We start from the raw sequence: 22,806 nt of genomic DNA, 5'->3' as shown, positions 1-22,806 counted from the left end.
GCTCAATTGACTGACTCACCCAGGCACCCCATTTTTAAAAAAGATTTTATTTATTTATTCAGAGACAGAGCACGAGTGGGCATCTGTATTTTAAAGCAGCTCCCCACATGATTCTGAAACACCCCCAAGTTTGAGAACCACTGGTGTGAAGAAAGGAGGAAGGAAATACACCCCAGATCTAGGCCATCACAGTTGTTGTCACTGACCACCAAGACAACAAAAAGGAAATAAGATAACGTCATTTTCATGTTCTTTTCTTTTCTTTTTGTTTTTCATTTTCATTTTCTGAAATGAGGAAGGGTATCAGTTTTTCAGGGTAGACAGACATCTTCATGGTGCTGATTTCTGAAAGAATGCCATTATGTGTATCGCGTGACAAAGGACACCAAATGATATGATGGACAATATGGGGCAGGAGGGATGCTTTGCATCCCTCAAGGGTCTGTTGCGCCGGTCACCCCCGCAGCTACGGCCCCTGCAGGGGGCAGCAGGCCCACTCTGCATTAGGACTTGCTCACCCTGAGATGCCTTCCCTTCCTGCAATCAGCCGAGAGGGTGGGGGGCATTGCCAGGAGGAAAAGTGAGGTGACTTTGAAGAAAGGAGCAGGTGTGGGGGATGAGAGATGGTGGTGGTTCTCCTGGGCCTATGCAGTAAGTTTGAAGGTATAACCTGAATCGAGGTGACCAACCAAGTGAAGAGTTTCACCCCAAGGCACAGGGCACTTCCCTTCACGGTGCCCCTAAAGCACAGCATCTGGGTGATTGAAGTGACAGGAGGAGGGAGAGGTAAAGGGGAAAAACTGGTTAACACCACCCAATGCTGAGAAGACCTGAAGCTCCTTCGTAGACAATACAATCAGTTGGGGGAAATATTTGCAACATATGTGACAAATGGTTAATACCACAAACATATAAAGAACTTGCATAAACACTAAGAGAAAGGCAAACTCTCCAGTAGAAAAATTAGCAAAGCATACATGAGTATGCAGTTCAGATCACCCATAAACATAGGAAAAGATGTTCATTCTCACTAATAATCAATTACGAGTTAATTACCTTCTTTTTACAAGTTAATTAACTTAATTCAAGTTAAACAACAATGAGATATCATCTTTTGCGTATGTAAATGGTAAAGCTGAAAAAAGTAATGAGCCAGTATTTGGCGAAATGCATGTAGGGTGGGGAATGCAGGGGCTGACAATATTTATGGCTGTTCGGAGTCTTAGTAGCACAGTCTGTCTGGAGGATAATTTGTCAGCATGAAAAACCTTAAGAATCTATATAACCTTTGGCTAAGGATTCTATTTCCTGGAATTTATCTTAAGGAAAGAAAATCAGGGATGTATACAAAGATTTATATGTAAGGGTATTTAAAACAGTGTTATTAATTACATTAAAACTTGGAGGTAATTATAAATGTCCAAAATTAAGAATTTGCTTTTAAAACCATGGTTTATCTGTATGATGGGATATTATATAGCCATTTAAAATCAGGTAGTAAAAGAATTTTTAATTATGTAGAAAAATGTGAAGTGGATATATTGTTAAGTAAAGCATGTAAAAAAGCAGGTTCCAAAATAGTACTTATGGTGTCATTCCAGTTACATTAAAAAATTTTTAAGAAACAAATAGAAAAGACTATATGATGCGCTGAAAAAATCCAGAGAGCAGACACCAAATGATAACAATGGTTATCTCAGGAAGGCATGATTAAGGACAGTTTTTAGCCTCCTTTTTGTGCTTTTCTGTGTTTTCTTTCTTTTCTCTTAGATAATGAACATGCTGCTTTTGTAATCAAAAGAAAGTACCAGGAACATGTTCTTTTTTAAGCGAATCTGCCAGTAAGGACTCCTGCTACATTGAGGGCTGGCTGTGGGGGATAAACTTCACCACGCTTCCTGCTGCCTCAGTTTAAATCTTCCTTTCTCCAATCTCTGCATCCTCGCCAACATCTGTTGTTTCCTGAGTTGTTAATTTTAGCCCTTGTGTGAGGTGGTATCTTATTGTGGATTTGGTTTGTGTTTCCCTGATGCCAGGTGATGTTGAGCTTTTTTTCATGGGTCTGTTAGCCATTTGGATGCGGAGAAAGGGGAACCCTCTTACACTGGTGGTGGGAGTGCAAGCTGGTCCAGCCACTCTGGAAAACAGTATGGAGGTTCCTCAAAAAGTTAAAAATAGAGCTACCCTACGACCCAGCAATTGCACTACTAGGTGTTTATCCACAGGATGCAAGCGTAGTGATTCGAAGGGGCACCTGCACCCCAATGTTTATAGCAGCAATGTCCACAATAGCCAAACTATGGAAAGAGCCCAGATGTCCAGGGACAGATGAATGGATAAAGAAATGTGGTATATATCTACAATGGAATACTACTCAGCCATCAAAAATAATGATACCTTGCCATTTGTAGTAACGGGGATGGAATTAGAGGGTATTATGCTAAGTGAAATAAGTATACCATATGATTTCACTCCTGTGTGGAATTCAAGAACAAAACATGAACATAGGGGAAGGGAAGGAAAAATAAAATTAGATAAAGATGGAGAGGGAGGCAAACCATAAGAGATTCTTAACTCTAGGAAACCAAGTGGGTTGCTGGAGGGGAGGTGGGGTGGGGATGGGGTAACTGGGTGATGGGCATTAAAGAGGGCACTTGATGTATTGAGCACTGGGTGTTATATGCAACTGATGAATCACTAAATTCCACCCCGGAGACTAATAATACAGTATATATTAACTAAATTGAATTTAAGTAGAGAATTTTAAAAAAAGAAGAAAAAGCATTTTCCTTTCTGTAGGCACTGACTGCCTCCCTGCTGCATGCTCGGTGCTGAGTGGGGTCTGTGAGAGTTCTTACTCTCCAGGCTCTTAGGGGCTGGTTAGTGGTGAAGGGCTAAGGTGCATGCCCAGGTCATTTGCTATAGAAATGCCTTTGGCCTTTGGTGTGTTCAGCATTTTGATGTTAATATATAAAGATCGTATAGGGGCATCTTGCTGAGAGTGCCTGAGATCTGCTTTCCTTACCTGAAGCCCTAATACCCCTCTTTGGACATTTACTTGGTTAACGTGTGACTGATAAGTCTCAGTAGCCTCAACGCATGGCTGGGCCCTATGCAGAGGGAAACGCAGAAGTCACCCCCTCTGTCTCAAGCTGATAGATCCATGTGACATACTGGCCTGCGTCAGAGAATCCTAAGAGGGCGAGCTGGGATGGAGGTAGGGACCTGAACGAGACATCTGGTCCAACCCTTCATTTTTCAGATGAGAAAACTGAGGCCCCAAGAGAGAAGAGAACTTGGTAGTTGGTGACATACCCAGGACTCTTAACCTTGTGCTCTGCCCACATTCATAGCCCTGAGTGTTTGGGAGATGTGATCTGAGACATTGTCAAGTAATGGCAAGGAAGCAAACTTTGGGATAAAAAATTCACTGAAATTCTGAGAAACAGAGGATGGCAAGGAACTGAACATATCATTGAAGAAGTTGCAACAAGAATTCCTAGGACGTTAAGATCCAGGGGGACAGGGACACCTGGGTGGCTCAGTCAGTTAAGTGTCTGCCTTCAGCTCAGGTCATGAACCCAGGGTCCTGGGATTGAGCCCTGCATCGGGCTCCCTGCTCAGTGGGGAGTCTGCTTCTCCCTCTCCCTCTGCCCCTCCTCCCTGCTCGTTCTTTCTCTCTCTCAAATAAATAAGTAAATAAAATCTTAAAAAAAAAAAAAAGATCCGGTTGTACAGAAGAGAACCAACAAGAAACAACTGGTCATGATTGGTTCACACACCCACATTCACATACACAGACACACGTAGTCAGTTCTTTGCAGAGCCACTTGTTTGGTGTGTATTTTAGGAAAGTGGAAAGACCTTTTTATCTCCGAGGAATTTCTCCACTTGTCCACTGTGGGCCTAAACTTGCCACCTTGAAGCCCTTCTTGGTCAAGGATGCTGTTAAAATATGAATGTGTTGCTTTGGAAGGAGATCAGGTAACCCTTGGGAATCCTTTATCACTTTCTGTGAATTATGGAAAGGATCCCAGAGTGATGTGGGCCACGGGGAGGTGAAGGTTCACAGGAGACAGGCTGGGCACAGAACTCTGCACCAGAGGGGAGGAGACTGGCAAGTCGGGAGGGAGGGATTGTAGAAGATAAACTGCTCATTTCACCGTTTCCTGAGGATGGCCCTGGACCCCCACAGGATTAGCAGAACCTCAACCATCTTGGATTTTTCTGTCTTCCTTTGCAGTCCCGTTCTTGCTCTGCACTGTGAGCTCATGCTTAAGGTCTCATCCGTTATGGTCCAGCCTCTTGGGCTTTGCCAGGCTTCAAAGGCCAATTGGCTGACGTTTCTAGGATCAAGCTAGCTGACCAGTTCTGTTGAAGTTCTTTCACTAATCAAACGTACATCTGATTATCAGGAACCAGGTGGTGAGAAGGGGGCCCAGCCCAAGTGAACATCGTTGTTGGCTGACCACTTGCTTTCCTCTTCCCTCCGATCCCACAAAGAGGAGAGGAAAGGACAAATGTAGCTTTCTGATGTATTTCCTTGACAAAGTGGCCACTTTGCCACTTGCCAGCAAGGAAGTGAGGGAGAGAGGTGGTGACTTGGGGCCTCCACAGAATAGAGCATTCGTGTCTCGCTCTCTGCTTCTCCAACTTTGGTGAGCGGTTTTCCCTTTGCCTGTCTGGATCCAGTTTTTTCTGCCAGGCCTGGTTCAAATCCCGCTAGCTCCATAAGGCTTCCGCTGACCCCCTGTCAGCTGGTACTTGTCCTTCTCTGCAGTTTCTGTTTGTCCACTCACTTGACCCTGAGGCAGATATCTCGTACACACCCATGCCATGTTTCTTTTTCCATTAGTGTGTGTCTCATCTCCCCAGTAAGCCTTGCAAGTTGTGGGGTGTGTCATGCTTAGAGCACTTAGGACACTGACCAATAAATGAGGAATGGAGGAATGAATGAGAGAATGGATGGATAGGGGAATGGGCACTCAGGTGGCTGGTGGGGGTGGTATAAGGGGGCGGGGAGCTAGGCAGGTGAGTGGGTGGAAGGCTCCAAGCCCAACACTGTATTATGGAACCTACTTCATGTCAGCGTCCAGAACCTAGACTTTACACTAAGGGATATGCCAGAGGACACTGAGCTGTATTTTCAGTCAAAACCGTTCTCTGTATAGCCAAGTCCCCCTTAAATCAGGCCTCCCTTATTTCAGGTCTTGGACTTGTGGGCTCAGGTTCATTTGACAACAGCATCAAAAGGTGCTTATACTTAAAAATAGATTCGGAAAAGTAATCATACCTCAGCCTGACTTGGCTGTGCTCAACAATTCCTTCCTTTTTGTGCTTTAGGAGGTTTTCTTCGGACAGGAAAAAAAAAAAAGGCCAGAGGAAGGAAGTTAGTCTGCAGGGAATCCAGTGAGCTAACCCGTGAGCGCAGCTACCCTAGGCCAGCATGAGCAGACCCTGTGACTCCGGATGGGGCCGCCGGTGGGTCAGGCCTCGGCTCCCTGGACACTTGTGGTCCCTGATTCTTATCCTCTGTGTATGCCTTACTGTTGGCCCTGACCTTGGCTTGGTTGGAGTGACTTCTTGAAAGACTAGATAATAATTTTGAGAATGTTTTCTGCTTATCTCTCTCACTCTCTTTTTTTTTTTTTTTTTCCATTTATAGTTTGGAACTGTTTGGGGATCAGCAAAGGGCATGTTGCCACATTGTACCGTGTACTTCTCAGATTGTGTTTCCTGGAGCTCTCGGGGTTCTACGAAGCCTGTTAGGCATTAGGGGGTGGGCTCTGAGTCAGTGGGTTCCCAGTGCCCCTCCCCCCAAGGAAGCACAGTTTTTTTTATCTTTTTTACCTGTTGGGCTTCTGTGCAAGATGTATTGGAGAGAGGGTTCCATACCTCAAGCAGATTTAAGCACCCATGTCAGAAGACTACAAAGGTGTTGGCAACATGGTCAGAGAGGAGAAGCAGGTTCATCAGCCAGCAGGCTTGGCTCACTAGCTGGGAGAAAGTGCCGTTTGAAGGACTCTGAGCACTCTGTGTTTGCAGGTCTGGTGCTGATGTTTCTGTCTGCTCCAGAGTCTCCGCTTGCCTCGGGCGTGCTGCTCCTGTACGCCTCGCACTCGTGCTGGCCTGCCTACTTCTTGATGTGCTGCCTGCTTGGTTTTTGGTAAATTTTTGCTCCTTACCCTTATCTCTGGCCTGGAATTCTGACCTGCTTCCTGCTCTGATTTCTGGTAACTTTATATTTCTTCGCCCTATTTTGGCTTCCCGGCTATCTGGTTTCTTGCCCTGTCCTTGAGTAACTGTGTCCCAAGTGTCTTCTGTCTTCCTGGATCCTGGCATCACCTGGGAACCCTGCTTTTCATCTGCCATGGTCCCCCCCAGCCCTATCTATTTGTAAGCTGGGATCTGAGGATGCAGTTTGTTGGGGCTGAGTCGGGTTCAAGGACAGGCTGGGATTGGAACACGGGGACCAGGATCTGGATGTGGTGATCCAGTAGATGGAAAGAAAAAAGACTTTATATCCATGGAGAAGTCACACTTCACATAGTGCTTTTATACACGGGTCTCATTTCATTCTCATTACAGTCTGGTGAGACTGGGACATTCTTATGTCTATCTTAACACACAAAGGATGTGATTTACTGAAGGGAGAACTGAAAGTAGAACCTGGGTCTTTGGACTCTTAAATCCTGGGCTAGGGCAGAGGGGATAAGAACAGGTTGAGTGCTAAGGCAGTGAGGAGAAGGATCTTATTCATGGGAATTAGAAGTAGCCTGACTAGGGGTTGGATGTATTGGTAATAGGAGGGAAATAAGAGGGAGGGCAGCCACAGAGGCCCCACAGTCAAAGGTGGCCAGGCAGATGGGTGAGGAGGGGCTCCATGACACCATCCCCAGACAGGCTGTTGCCATGGGATCGGGGTGTGAGTCCTCTGGGATCAGGCTGATCTGGTTTCTACAGACTACAGATTTGAACTGCCTTTTTTTTTTTAAAAAAAGATTTTATTTATTTATTGTGAGAGAGAGACAGAGCATGTGCTGGGGGAGGGGCAGAGGGAGAGAGGAGAACCTCAAACAGACTCCACAAGCAGCCTCCGTGCTGAGCGCAGAGCCTGATGTGGGCTCAATCTCATGACCCTGAGATCATGACCTGAGCCAAAATCAAGAGTCGGATGCTTAACTGACTGAACCACCCAGACGCCCCATGGCCCATGCCTTTGAAACATGTTAGCTGGAGGGCCCATTCCCTCACCTGCTGGGCTGCACTTGGAGTGGCCTTGACTGGGAAGCATCTAAGCATTATCCCTGCTCCATGGCCCTGAAAACTTGCAGGGTAATTCCAGAGGAATCATGGCTTATTGTTCTACAGTGTGGGGAGAGGAACGATTCTGACCGCTTGGGGGAACCGGGAGGAGGAACCTGGTCTCCACATCCCTGTGCCTTGGAACGCTTCCCATTTGCCACCACTCCACTCACATGGCATCTCGTCCCTGGGTTTGCATTCTATGCAGCCCTGCCTCCTCTCTACCTTAATAAACTGGTGACTTTGGGTTACGTTACTAAACTCATGGACGCTTTAAAGTTGACTGAGAAAGGAAGTGAGTTAGGTCCTCTCTATTCCTAGACCTTACAAAATACCTTAGCAGCCCGCCTCTGGTGGTGCCAGAGCAAGTCTGGTTGGCTGGGGCTTACCATGGAAGGTAGGGGTGGGTGGACAGAGGATTTGGTCTCCTCGATGCAGGTCCTGATGGGTGCATTTTGTTTTGAAAATGAACACCAACAATAAAATCAAATAAAAATAAGTCTGCTTTTTATTTTCACTGTCCATGTGCAATTCTAAATAATATCAGTGATCAAATATTCCTCTCTTCTGGGGTGGGCCCCTCTCCCCACTGCTTGGTACACTACGGAAACTAGAGTCAGGAGATGTGGTTTCATGTCCAAGCCCCACTGTCAGGGCTGGCTCCCTGGCCAAACCATCAAGTCACTTCCCTTTGCCTCTGTTTTATTTTCTGTGAAATGGAACTATGAAGAATACCTGCAAATATTAAAAGAGAGAATAAATATAAAATTAGCTTATAAAGAGAAAAGCTGCATATAAATGTAGTATCCACATTGTTATACAAAATCTAAATGGTATGATATCTGGGTCATGTTCAGGTTATTCTTCTTTGGCAGTGAAGAATTTGGGGGTGATCGAGCCAGGCTCTTCCATGAAGTTGAGGAGCTGGTGTTGGAGAGGTAACACTGTTTTTGGCACTGAGAAACTGTTCTAGGTTTATGCCTTTTCATCTGACTCCTGGGCAGACAATAGGGCACCCTCATGGGGTGCCACCCTGGGCCCTGCTGAATTGCTGAACGAGGCCCATCTGTCTCACTCTCTAGGCAGGTTGCTCCATCTTCCTGGGGTGCTGAATGAGTGAGGAGCTGAGCCCTCTGCCTGGGAAGAGGGGTGTGTTCCTGACTTAATTGCGGGAGAATGTGCTGGCAGAAATACGGAGACTAGTTTGTGTCTGGTGGATTGCCTGTCCGTCACTAAACCATGCTCTGTGACTTCTGCAAGCCAGCCGGAGGCACAGAGCTACACACGCACACACACACACACACACCGCCCCATGCCTCCTGCCCTTCTACAGTGCTAGATATCTGGTAAAGGCCTTTCTCAGGCATCGTTAGGATTTCCCCTGTGTCTTGGGGACTCCCGCTTGACAAGGAAGGAAATTGAAGCCCAGGGAGTTGAACAGGCTGCCCCAGGGCAGGGTAGGGCTCTGACTGGAACCCACAGGGAGAATGAAGGGAAAGCCTTGTACTATTCAGTTTGTCATAGGCTCTTTGGAACTTTCTGACAGAAGCTTTCTGAGGGGAGACCCATTCTGTGAGGCTCTGATGGCAGGACCAGGAATTGATCAGCCTGACTGCCAGCCCTTTGCTGCGTGACACCATGGGTTGGGTATTGACTGTTTGCAATGTGGGAGGGGGTGGGGCAGGAGGATTGCAACGTGCATGCTTTGCACATGTGTGTTAATGTTTCAGCATTCCCATAATTTCTGATTTAGTATTGGCAATGACTTTCATTAGAGATTGGGTTCTCTCTCTGGATGGCACCCTGGGTGGCTCTGTCCTAACCTAGAGAGGCCCTCACTGCCTACCCCTTGCCCCCATAGCCTAGCTGGGCAACTTCTGCACTGTGTGCCTGAACCCCTGGCTTTGGAGCATCCTAATGGGCAGATGGGGGCCCATCCATGGGTCAACAGGGCATAATAGAGAGTCGCCTCAGCTCTGATTTTTTTTTTTCTATCTCAGCTCTGATTTTTGCATTTGCTGTGGATACAGTGACCAGGACGTGCCCGAATGTAAACTTCCACTCCTGGTACCCCCAAAGCCTAGGGTCATCTTCTGTCTTGATTTGGAACAGTTCAGTGCCAGACCCGTCAAGCAGAAACTGTCCGGGTGGGAGAGACAACACTCCCCCTCCTCCTTCTCGTACTCCCCATCCTCCTTCCCTCGAATGTCAGATCAAAGAACTAAGGGAGAGGGTAATATATGAATACTGGAAAAGACAAGGCATGAAATGAGTGACAGCAGTACAATTTCTTCTCTGTAAAATGCAGAGAATCAGAAGACTGTTGCCCCCGGTGCACACCAGTCACCTGGGAGGTTTTTAAATAGCTCAGTTCCCGGACGGCAGCCCACCCAGACCCAGGAGATGGGAGTCTTTGGGGATAGACCCAGGCAGCCGGGTTTGAAATCCCCTGGGTGATTCCGGTGTACAGCCAGTTGAGAACCATTGCTTGAAGGGTTAAAAGAGTTGGTTAACTGCTTAGGACAAAGATATGGCTGTGCACTAGAATCATAAGGACTTTTAAAATGACACTGATTCCCTGGCCACATAGTACACACCATGTAAATCAGTGGCTTCTGTGGTGTCTCTAGCTTGGCTTTCCTAGGAGCAATAAACTAGTAACAGCTGGAATAGCCATCATTCCTTAGAGCTGACCGTGGGCCAGCATTGCAGATAATTCCAACCATGATTCCCTAGTAGGGAGTCATGATTCCCATTTTACAGATGAGGAAACTGATGCTCAGAGAAGGTAGCCGCTTGCCTCGGGTGACAGCGTAAGTTTTCTGAGTCCAAGCCTGTTTGCCCTGGAAGGCTGCTTTTGCTGCCCAAAGCCTCGCAGCCTAGGGGCTGGCCCTCATGGAGCATATTCTACCCTCTTCCCAGTAATGGCCCAACAAGAAGGGCAAACTCATCAATGGCCCAGGCTCTCCGTGGGCTCCCCTTGGACTCCCCAGGGCAGGTTGACTGGAGGATCCCTCCCCCAGGAAGAGAGGGGAGATGAGTGGTGTTGCTTGGTATTTGGCTCTGTTATTCACCCACTCTCAAAATACCTGCTTTTAGTGGGAGGAAATGGCCTGAATATTAGGACTGACCCCCAGTCACCTCTCATTGCCACAGTTGCTCTCACAAGGAGAAAACTTAACCAGGAAAAGCAAACACTCATTTGCTTTTTTGAGACTTTGAGGAATTTTTAAGTCATATGATATAGAAAAATGCCTCTGTTTCCCTCATAAGTCAAAGTGGGGGGGGGCTATCTCAAGGTGACTTGAAATATTTCTCTCTGCTTTACAAAAACTCTGCGCCTGCACGTCTGTGTTCTGTAAGCTTAAACAAAATGCTTAAAATCCTTAAGCTTTGGTTTCACCCCTCAGTCAGCTAGAAAGAATGAGCCCTGTCTGCCCTTAGGGCTGCTGATGCCAGGCCCCTGAGATGTCAGAGAAAAGAAAAGCATGACCGTCCTGACATTGAGAATCACAGTTGCCTGGGACTAGAAGCTTTGTCAGGTGTTTGTTGTCTCCCATTAAGGGACCCAATGTCCCTGAGGCCCAAAGTAGCTCCAAGGGACCAGCTGTGTTAGAGATCTCACTAACTGTGTTCACTTAGGCTTTGAGAGGCCTGGCTTCACTCCACCTGCGTCAGCCCCTCGTGTGTAGACAGCTAGGAGCCAATATCAGGTCGTAAATAGCTGAAACTTTAGAATTAGTAGACAATGTAATATAAATTTTATTCCATAAAGCCATCCCTGTCCAGCCTAGACCAGCCCCCAGGATCTTCTCTTTCCCCAGAGCTTCCCCTCTACCTGTTGTCTGTGCCTTTGGTCCCTGCCCATTATGCCCCTGTACAGGGCCCCACACAGGGCAGACACTCAGGCAGCACGGAGTGAATGGAGGATGAGGGGATGGAGAGATACGGGAATATGTGTCTGGTGACGTCCTAAGGTGGTTGCCATAGAATGCTATTTAAGTGTTGGCATATCTATTCCTTGCTTGCTCTACTTGACTTTTTTTTTTTTTTTTTTTTCCACTTAGGTTTATTTTGAAGGCTGTCTCACTGAGGATTATTCTAGGAATGGAGTGGTTCAGATGTGATGCTATTTTCTGAGGTTGAGGCAAATATCTGGAGAATTTCATTGTGTGTAACTCTTACCCCAGAGCCACTAAGAGAGTACATCCTGTGTGTGGAGTATGGTGCTCCCTTATTAAGCCATTAAGCTGAGCCTGAAAACTTTCTGAGTTCTGTCTTAAGCAGTGGCTATTGTGGGTGAGAAAACATGGGGCACTTGTGGAAAATGATGGAAGAGGGGTGGGAGGACCCAGAAGGGGGGACCACTGGCCCATCTCCAGGGATTTTGAGCTGCCCACCCACCCTGCCCACCTGAACTGAGATGTGAACAGAAGGCTGCTGCCCTTCCCTGTGGAGTGGGCTGTCCTTGGAGCACTCAGAGAAGCTGGCTCAGGGCCACCTGCCATTGGCATGGATGCCATTTCATGGTTGCTGTATTGGTCCCCAGAGTGAAGCATTTCTAGGCTCAAACCTGAAGGGCACGAAGCACAGTCTTGACTTCTATAACTACTTAGTGGCTTTGTGGACAGTGGGCTGAGCACCGGGCTTGGCCATTAACTCTGTGTTGACCTCACACTTGTCACTTGACCTCTCCTGTGCGTCAGTTTTCTAACACTTTACAACCCTGTGGTCCCATTAGCCCTCTCACCATGATGAACTCCCACTTATGGTTATTAACAGTATTAGACTGCCTCCACCCACCCCTGCCTCCACCTGTACCCCACCAACCCAGCCAGCATGTCCTCTGGCCTTGTCGTTACTTTAAGTGCATCGCCCTCATCTTTGCTCTGTTCCCTTACTGAGGACCTGCTTTGGTCAGCTCATTGAGATTTTATTTGTTGGGAGGAGGTTGGGAGCAAAGGTACAAACATAAGAATACAGGGAATATAGAGAAATCACAATTAAATGGATGAATTTGTACTTGTATCCAGATAAGGCAGACCCAAATGAATAACTGTTACCGTTAGTATTTTGACCATGCCGATCTGATCTTTATGTTTTTCCTTTCTAATCTTTACATTACATAGTATAAGTCTCTGGACCCTGTGATTTTACCTAGTGGATACTGGACTCGGGTTCTAACTGAGACTTAGGAACAATGAGGCTGTGTCATCATCATCAAATCAATAACCTTTCAGAGCCTCAGTGGTCACATCGGTACACTGGGAATGACAATACTAACATTCATTCCTGGTAAAGGCAAAGGATTCATATGAACAAAAGGGAAGCCCAGGACCTGCCCCATCTCAGCCACAGGTTAACAGGCAGGTGGGGATGCTGGCTGGTGGCATGACTTGTCCTACCCTCGTAGAATGACTCTGAATTAGTGTGGCCTGGGGGCTGACAACTGGGTCACTTCCTAGATGGACACAGTAACACCCCGATTGTGCCGATCTGTGTCCCCACAGCGGCCAGTTTGCCATTGTGAAGAAGTGCCGAGAGAAAAGCACAGGGCTGGAGTACGCGGCCAAGTTCATCAAAAAGCGGCAGAGCCGGGCCAGCCGGCGGGGCGTGTGCCCGGAGGAGATTGAGCGGGAGGTGAGCATCCTGCGGCAGGTGCTACACCCCAACGTCATCACACTGCACGACGTCTTTGAGAACCGCACCGACGTGGTGCTCATCCTTGAGCTGTGAGTGGGTGCTCGGGACCCCTGGCGGGCAGCGGGGGCAGGTAGGGTGGTGGATGGTGCGACCACAGGCCCCAAAGGGCAGCAGCAAGCAGACCTAAGCTCAGCCCAGAGGCGATGAAGTCAGCGGTGGGTGATTTCCCTTGGTTACCGACCGCCCCCAACCCCCACCGCAACCTGGGTCAAAGGTAGGTGGGTTTGCTGAGTAGCAGGGACAGAGGACTGGGGTCTAGGTCTGGCTTTCATTGGACCCTGGGGATAAAAGGGAAGCAATGGCTGGTGCTGGGGTCGTTTCCTGGCTGGAGAGCATGTGGGAGGACGGTGGGGGGCGGGGTGTAAGAAGGCAGTGGGAGGGAAGGAGAGGCTGTCCGGGAGTGGTCTTCTCTATGAGGAGGAGAGAAGCAAACATCTTCCAGGCTCTGCAAAGCCCTTCTCCAGTGCTTTCCTGGGGGGAAAAAAATCCCCACATTTGTGCTCTTTGATGCCTTCATTATCATAATAATAGCTATAATTGAGAGAGCCCTACTGAAAGCCAACCATTTGTCAGGTGCTTCATGTTTGCCATCCTGTTCAGTCCTCACAGAGACTCTTGAGGAAAGTGTCCTACTAACATGGAGGGGTTCCTTTGTATTCACTGTACTGAGCACTTCTGTTACCTTACTTAATCTTCCTAACAATCTTCTCACACAGAGGTTCTTATTATCCCCATTTTACAGACAAGAACTTGAGTCCACACTGCTTGTGTGGACAGCTTTGAGCATGAGGTGGCCTTATGCTGGCCTAGCCGGGGAAGATGTCACAGTCTGGTGATACCAAGACTCCAGGGGTTGGCCACCTGGTGTCCCTCCTGGACGTGTGTCCATGGAATGGGGAGATGGGGCCCTGGCAGACAACAGAGTTTGAGTTGGACTGTGGCACAAGTCACAATGGCTGTGACCAGTCAAGCAGCAAGACCGGTGTTGGGAATGTTCTGAGCCTCAGAGGCATGCATGCATCTGCTGGTTAACAGAGGGGTGGTGGCATTTGTTTGATAATCCCTGACTTTGTGACCTTGGGCAAATCACCTCCCTCCTTTGAGCTTCAGCTCTCATCTGTACATGCGGCGGCCATCCTTAGCCTGCCTACAGGTTGGGTGGACCACCTGACATTTGAAATAAGTCTAATTTGAGAGCTAAGCCCTTGTCTTACCAGGATATAGATTTATGTAGCAGATGGGCATTTGCATACTCTTGCATTTGATGCTTAAATTATCCATCTCACTGTTTAAATGCATAGGCTCACCCCTGCTATTCCTTTCTCACTCCAGCGTCTTCCACTTCTCTCCCATGGACCTCTCAGTCAGTTGCACTAGTTGGCGTAGACACTGCCTGACTCAGCAAGCCTGGGGGCGTCCCGCAGGTGTAGTCAGCCATGTGGACAGCCCGAGGTGTGGCATGCCGTGGGGCTCAGGGTCAGGCACACTGGTTCCCAGCAGAGTGACAAGCCCACCTAGGCGAGGCCACTGCCTTAAAAAACTTTCCAGCAACTGAAAAGAAATTACATTCATAATCCTACCGCCCAAACAAAACACCCATTTGTGTTTTCTTTGGTTCCTCTCAGTCTTTATCTATTTGTATACAATCATTGCACTTGTACAATTTCTTGCTCTACTTCTCCCCCTCAGTTAGCATAATTTCACAAAAAGGTTTTTTCTTTTAACTGAGGGTTTCATGTTTCATTGAATCACATACTTGTATATCCCTATTGTTGGACATTTGGTTTTTATTTCCACAGGTTTTAACCATTACAGATTTTATTGCCATAAAACAACTTTCTTCCCATAATTTCCCACTTTTCTTTTGAATTAATCCTTTTGGATCAATCCCCAGGAAGGGGATGACCAGGCTGACATTTGTGGGGCTCTTGATATCCTTACTTTCACAGGACGGTGTTAGTTAACCAGCATGACCTACAATATAGGAACATTCCTATTTGCCTGCAGCCTTGCCAGCCCTGGGTCATTTGTTTTAAAGCAGGATTCATTATTTATCGACCTTTATAGTTATAAAATGATTCTTTCTTGTCATTTTTATTTTTATAAAATTAAAGAATTTTATTCTTTAATTGCTTGGGAAATCGCCTGCTTCTCCCTGCTCGTAGAACCCTAGGAGTTGGGGTCTGGGATGCTCTTGAGATGTCCCTGTTCCTCCCAGCAAGGCTCGTGGTCAGCAACGGTTATGTGCCCTCTTCTAGTAAGCTGTCACCGTCCACACCACCAGTTGCACACTGGTGACTTGCATGAGCTGCCATGCTTGCTCAGATGTGTGTATTCATAGTTTCTCTGTCTCATTTTCTTTCAAGCTGTCTCACTGTTCTCAGGGTGCCTGTCTAGGGAGTGCTAGGGATTGCCAAGGCCCTGCTGAAACCATATGTGCCCGGGTCTGAGAGGGAGGACCTCCTGAGAGAGAAGGGCTTTTCGTGGGCTTTTGTGTATGGACTTGGTGACCCCTGTTGGGCTGATCAGCAGCCTTTGGCTGCCCGGTCCTCATGGTGCCCTAATAGGTCAATGGGTTTGCCCAGTGCAGAAACATGAGTATTAGTGCCTGCGTGTTCCGTTGAAATGGCAGGTTTTGTGGATGGGCCTATCCCAGTCCCACTGCCCCTCTTAGCAACCTGTGGTCTGGTGCCGGGCATGCTCTGCTTTCTGCTAAAGTGACCGGTACTCAGAGGACATGCCCAGCCCTGATTTGAGTCCCTTTTAGCTGTTGTTACCCCATCCATGACCTCCTTAGCAGCAGCTGCCTCTGGTTCAGGGCTGTTGAAGGCAAGAATGGGAAGGATTCAGTTTTTCCATATACGTTGACTTCTGTAGAGCATAAAGGATGTTTTCAAAATCCCAGTAGATTAACTCATGTCATATGTGGAGCGTGCTCTGGAAAATGTAAGTCAGCCCTGGGAGGGTTGGACAGGCCTTCCATCCAGGCCCGTGACGGCTCTGGGGCCTCCCCGACTCCCAGCGAACAGAAAGCAAGAGCCTGGGAGAGTGACCTGACAGAGCGCCCCAGGGTGTCGCCAGTGCTTCCCAGTGCCCCCAGTTGAGTGCGGCTTCCTCGGCCTGAGCCGCTCCAGCAACATCCTTCCCTAATCACTGCCTATGCAGGTCGTTTCAGCACACGTTCACAAAAGAGTCAGAAAAGCGTTTCTAGCAGGCAGAGCAACCTGCGAGAAGGAAGATCAGCTGAGCGGGAAGGGGACTGATCCCGGGGATGCTGAGAGGAGAGAAGAGGCTCAGACTGTTAGGTTTTGCTTTTCATCTTTAAGCTAAAGAGGTTTGGGATGCGAGAGGGGAGACATTTGGGAGGAGACAGGGAGCTCCAGGGAAGAGGTTTTGGGGCTGAGAAACCCTTGGGAAAAGCTATGTTAGGGGGAAAATGAACAAAACCTTGAGGAGAGCTGCCTGAGCATGGATGTGAGTTTCCCCAGCGTGGGTGTCCGGTTTGGACATTTACCCCAGTGGGCTCATCAGCCTCCCACCTTTCCAGGACTCTGGGGGAGATTCTGAGGACCTTTGTGGCTATTCCTTTCTTTATCCAAAGGAGACCATGTCTTAACTGGTCTCCTGCCCAGATCACACCTTCAAACAGAGTGGCTGATTACTGCCTCCCAAAGTCCTCACCCAGCCTGGGCCTTCACATCAGCGGCTCTGGGTGACAGGACAGGGACCCCCATTATCATGAGATTCTTTTACACTTAGGCAGCATTCTATTTAAGGTAGGAAGGGTAGGATGTGCCTGAGGCCACAGGCTCACAGGACCCAGCAGGGGCTGGAAGGACAGAAAACAAGGGCCAGGTGGCGTTCTGTGTTTCAGAGGGGGGCACTGTGGATTTGAACATTTGCACAGGGCTCCGGACAGGTCTCTTGCCAATGCCAAGGTGTCACTTCTATATGATACAGAATATTCTATATCATGTTGATAGATTTAATGCTTTTTTTCCCCCTTTGTTCTTTTATCCGCCTACCTTCTATTGAATGCCTCTGTTACACAAGGTGCTGTGGAAGCAAAGATAACCTAGCTGGGGAGAGAGACAGACAGGTAAAAACAGCGTGGTATGATGAGGGCTCGAATGCGAGTGTGGCTGAAGGGGATGTGTGAGCACCACCCACTACTTGGGGTGGCTTTGAACTTTCCTCATTGCACCAACTCAGGCTTTATAATGGGGAGACGGTGTGGTGGGAAAGACACATGGTGGGCTGGGGCTGAGAAGATCTGGCTCTAAATCCTGTTTCTGTGACTGACTGTGTGACCTTGGGCAAGTCACTTGCTCCCTTGGCGCCTCGGTTTCTCATTTGAAAAATCAGGACAGAAGTCCCATCTACCCCTCCAGGAGGATGTGAGTCTCAAGGGAGAGAATGGCACATTGCACAGGCGGCAAACTTAGAGTAAACTCGGAATCAAATGCCCTTCCACCACTACCACGCCTGGTATCGATATGGTGCGTGGTATTTACTTCCAGGACTTTACCAAGGGTCTCATAGCACTTGTCCAACTCTACAGCAAGATTCTGCCCTCCCGGGGCCAATAGGCTGGGTTTTTCCCTCATTCCTGTTTTTTTTTTCTTTTAACTCTTTTTTTTTTTTAGTGATTTATTTACTTACTTGAGAGAGAGAGACAGAGTGCATGAGCAGGGGGAGGGGCAGAAGGAGAGGGGTGGCAGATTCCCGGCTGAGCGCAGAGCCTGATGCAGGGCTTGATCCCACCACCCCGAGATCATGACATGAGCCAAAATCAAGAGTTGGACGCTTAATCAACTGAGCCCCCCAGGCACCCCATCCTCATTCCTGTTTTGCAAGAAGAAGAGCTAGGCCCTGGGACTCTCCTGTGCCACATCCCCAGGGAAAGGTTGGCTCTATAGGGAAAGATTGGGACCACCGTCCTGGCCCTTTGACCAGACTCAGGGTTTCTCCTTCAGCAGCTAAGAGGGGGCTCCACTTTCCAGCACCTGCCCAGGTGGGAGTGGGGCAGAAGATGGCCTCACCCTTGAGACACATGGAAAAATCGTGCACCAGCCTCATGCCCAACACTGAGGCAGCCACTTTGGGCTGCACCCAGCTGAGCGACTCTAGCAGACGGCACATTCTCAAGCACCAGCTCACCGATGCCTCTCTCAGGCTCTCTTCACCCCTTGAGCACCACTCCCCACTTTCTCTAAATATTTACTCAGCATCTATTATGTGGTAGACACTAGACATAAAGATGAGGACCTGATTCACGGCTCCTGCCCTTGAGAAGCTCACGCCCCAGCAGGAGCAAAGGCTTCCGACATTCGTCTGGCTGCCAGAGGGAGCTATTTTTAACCCCATTTGACAGATGAGACTGAGGTGGAGAGTGATGTGCTAGGCAGTGACAGAACCAGCATGCCAGCAGGCGTGCCCGTCCCCTCCCAGGCCAGCCAGCGCTCGGGGACTTCCTGCCACATGCATGCCCTGTGCGCGGCCCCGTCTCTGTGCCTTTGCTCCTGCTGTCTGCCTTGCTCCCTCCGTCCAGGCCCTCCCCGAGCCTCACTGCATCCCCAGCGCCCTCTCCCACACTAACCACATGTGGCAAACAGTAACGTCACGGCGGAAGCCCCTGCTGGTGGAATGCTGGCACGCGCCGGTCACCGGGCTGAGTGCCTTGCACCAACTCATTTGCTCTTCAGAACGACGTGAGCACCAGTCCCCGACAGACTCTGCCGAGAGAGGTAGGGCAGCTCGTCTCCCGTCACACGTTAGTCGGAGAAGACAGTGTTGGACGGCGGCCGGGGCCCGGACATGACCTTGACCGCACACTCCCCTGCTGGGAGACCTTGCACGGCCACTTCCCCTCCTGTGGGCCTCAGTGTCCTCATCTGTTATGGAGGAACTGCCAGGTGGTGATGGTCATAATGTGGGAGGGCAGCTGAGGGAGATGGCTGAGACTGCCCTCCCCTCCCCCTTCCCCCGTGGGAGTTTACTCTTGACTTCTGATTATGGTGGATTTCAAACATACCCAAAAGTAGAGAGAACAGTGTGAGGAACCCTCATATGCCCATCACCCAGCTTCAAATGATCAACGTTTTGCCAGTCTTGTTTTATATAAAACTCCTACTCTTCCACCTGCCCCCACTCCAACTGTTTGTTTGTTTGCTGGAATATTTTAGAGCAACTCTCAGACATCATGTCACTTTACGTATAAATACTCTAGTGTGCATCTCTCACTGATGATGGTTTTTAAAAATGTGGCCTTCATATATCTACTACACCTGAAGGAATTATCCAGCCGGGCCTCGGGACCACCGAGGCTGTCTACACTCCAGTCCATAGTGATATTTTTCTGATAGACCCAAAAATATCTTCTTACGGTTGTTTTATTTGAATTAGCAACCAAATGAGGTCCATCTACTGCATCTGGTTCTCTTGTGTCTTCTGTCTCCTTTCTCCTATAGCAGTTCTCCTTCCCCTTCTTTCTCGATGCTATTGATTTGTTGGAAAAACTAGGTCATTTGTCCCATTGATTGTCTCACAGCCTGGATGTGGCTTATTCCCTCCTCATGCTGTTAGTAAACTTATTCCTCTATGTCTTGCATTTCCTGTAACCTAATAGTTAGATCTAAATAAGATGCTCTCCGTATTGGCGCTGTTCAAGAGAAATATAATATGAACCATATATGTGATTTGAGATTTTCTACTAGCCACATTGAATCAGAAGTAAAAAGAAATAGGTGAACTAATTTTCATCGTATTTTTTATTTAATCCAATATATACAAAATATTATTTTAACACGTAATTGATATAAAAACCATTAATGAGATATTTTACATTCTTTTTTCCATATTCCATCTTCAAAACCCAGCATGGTTTTTACACTTACAGCACATTTAGTTCATTCTCAGTGTCATGGTTAGCGTGAAATACAATCCTATCAAAACAATAAAGTTGTGTTTGCAGGAAAATATTTTATACCACTTCAGTTTTTGAATTAAAATGACTTCAAAATGGGGTGCCTGGGTGGCTCAGTTGGTTAAGCAGCTGCCTTCGGCTCAGGTCATGATCCCAGGGTCCTGGGATCAAGCTCCACATCGGGCTCACTGCTCAGCAGGAAGCCTGCTTCTCCCTCTCCCACTCCCCCTGCTTGTGCTCTCTCTCTCTCTCTCAAATAAGTAAATAAATAAAATCTTAAAAAAATAAATAAAATAAAATACTTCAAATGAAATAAGATTTAAAATTCAGTTCCTGGGTTGCACTAGCCATGTTTCAGATGCCCAGTAGCCACGTGTGACTAGTGGCTGTTCGATTGGACAGTGTTCATAGAGCACATTTCCATCACTGCAGAAAGCTCTGTTGGATAGCACTGAGCGAGAGGCTTAAGCGGATGTAGGCGTGAGATAACTTCATAGGTGTTGCTGTGTACTTACCTGTGGTACCCATCGTGTCCTGTGGGTCTGTTTTTCATGATGCTGAGATTGATTAGTGGGTCCGTGGGTGCTTCTGGACATTTTTAAAGAAAGGAGAAAAAGGAAATTTTGGTGCTCTTTGTTTAGGATGAACTAGGTGGCAGGGAATGAGTGATTCCCCCAAACTGGGACAGAAGCCATTCTGGCCATGTAAGAATCATCTGAGGACACTCAGTATGAGATAGTGGTTGAAAGTCATTCTGCCTGGGTTTGAATCCTGACTGCCACTTACTAGCTCCATGACCTTGGGCAAGTCACTTAACCTCACTGAGCCTCTGTTTTTTTTTTCAGCTGTGAAATAGGAAAATACTAGGACTTAGCTCATAAGGTATTGTGATGGTTAAATGATATAATGTGGCTAAAGTACACATTATGCACAGAGTAAGTATTCAATGAATATGAATTACTGGTATTATGTTATTGTAAAAATACAGGTTCCAAGGCTTGGGGGCTGGAGAATCTAATTTGTTAGGGTCTGTGGTAGGACCTGGGATCTGCATTTTAAACAGGTTCTCCAGGTGATCCTGAGTTCTTGGACCCCCTAGCCCAGATCCCTTCCCAATATCTTTCCCTGGGATGACCCTTGGCTCTGTCCCAGTCCCAGAGAAGCACATCCTGGCTGGATACCTCAGCATCCATCAGAGGACAAACAAGCTCAGTAGGGTTGTCAGATTTAGCAAATAAATATCCCTTATTTTATCTGGCAACCCCACATCTCTAATTCAGATAAAACTGTAAACCAGTATTTACAAAGGAGGTTGTTTTTGCTCTGTGGGCCTCCATTCCTGCCATACCTACCATAAGGTGCGAGAGTGGGGAGTGTGAGGACAAAAGTAGCATTTTCAGATTTTTAGATGGGTCTAGAATCCATGCCTAGATTCTCTTGAGCTTTGAAGAGGCCATCTTTTGTAAAATGAAAGAAAGGGCTTTAAGAGCCATCTTACTCAACCTGCTCATTTTGCAGGTAAGGAAACTAAGGTCTGCCTGGAAGGTAAGTGAGTTGTCCAAGGTCAGTGGCAGGGCTGGACTAGAACCTAGGTCTCCAGTTTCTGGCCCAGCATACGTTCCTCTTTGTCATCCCAGCACTTACTTCTGTCCTCTGCCCCTTCAGTCATGGGGTGGGGAGAGATAACACCCAGGGTAACCCGAGGCCCCCCTGGTGACTCCCCAAGAGCGGTTCCTACCCTTGTGATCCAAAGGGAAGAACACAGCGAATAGAAGCAAAGTCAGTTCTAGGTGCTGGCTGGACAGAGCCCCAGAGATGGGTGAGGGGATCCCACTGTCTGTCCAGATGGTGGGGGTCAGGTTCAGGAGCTGCACCCATGGCCTGGCCTCTTAACACACAGGGCTGACCGGGCCTGCCCCCCTCCCCTCACCGGTGTCTTGCAGAGTGTCGGGAGGAGAGCTCTTCGACTTCCTGGCCCAGAAGGAGTCGCTGAGTGAGGAGGAGGCCACCAGCTTCATCAAGCAGATCCTGGAGGGTGTGAACTACCTTCATGCCAGGAAAATCGCTCACTTTGATCTCAAGGTCAGTGAGGGGATGAGGGAGAAGAATCATTTTAGGAAGAACGGGCCCAATCACTTCTGACATCACTGCTAGGAAGGGCTCAGTGTCCCTCTGGCCCTCCTCCTTTGTCTTGCCATGGAAAGCTCTGAGCTCCTAGGAAAGAAATGATGCCACAGAAGGCGTCCCTCTCCTCAGTTTCATTTTGCAGATTGGGCTTTCTTCACATAGGGGCTGACTGCAAGAAGCTGCTTCTTCAGACCACAGGTACCTTATCTCTTTCAGGCAGTAGGTGGGGTGTCATTTTTAAATAGTAGACCACTTACAGGAAACGTGAAACCAAACACATTTCACAAGGCTGGACTCTTCAGTAGCCAAGAGCTAACTCATGAGGAGGCAGAAGTGTTAGCGTTCGGGCGAGGACTGCTGAGGTTGGCTGGCTCTCTGCCCCCCCCCCCCGCCCCATAGCCTCCAGCACCCCTGGCCCAGAGGCCATCAGTCTTGGAGCCTAGGGACCGCTGGCTGCCCTCCCTGTTCCCATCCCCTACTGCGGCCCAAAACTGCTTCCAAGGGGCACTGATCATTTGTGGTAACTGGTATTCAGGGTCGAGAAAGTTCACTGTGACCACATAGGACCTCAGAAAGCAAGAGTGTGGTCAAAGTAGAAGGATCAGTTCCTGTAGTAACTGAGCTCAGTTTAGTGGACTGATAAGCCTTTACAGACACCCGAAGCATAAAGATCCTCTAGCCCGTGATCAGAGGGACCTATTTACTGGGGTGAAGACCTACTCAGTTTTCTATCCAGAAATTCCTGT

General features: G+C 48.1%; 1 protein-coding gene across 4 annotated transcripts in view; it reads left to right on the top strand.

Annotated features, from left to right (window-relative positions):
* The window catches only part of DAPK2 (death associated protein kinase 2), a 109,081-nt gene that overhangs the window by 43,614 nt on the left and 42,661 nt on the right, over positions 1 to 22,806 (top strand). For all 4 annotated transcript variants that reach the window (XM_081829565.1, XM_081829566.1, XM_081829564.1 and 1 more), the window contains exons 3-4: positions 12,816 to 13,037; positions 21,877 to 22,015. In XM_081829565.1, the coding sequence (XP_081685691.1) occupies positions 12,816 to 13,037; positions 21,877 to 22,015 (361 nt within the window). The remainder of the gene's footprint in view (positions 1 to 12,815; positions 13,038 to 21,876; positions 22,016 to 22,806) is intronic.

The sequence above is a fragment of the Leptonychotes weddellii genome, chromosome 9 (assembly GCF_054177405.1).
Source record: "Leptonychotes weddellii isolate Sample4059 chromosome 9, ASM5417740v2, whole genome shotgun sequence".
Lineage (NCBI taxonomy): Eukaryota > Metazoa > Chordata > Mammalia > Carnivora > Phocidae > Leptonychotes > Leptonychotes weddellii.
Note: the sequence above shows the minus strand (reverse complement) of the source record. Positions and strands in the feature narration are given on the sequence as shown.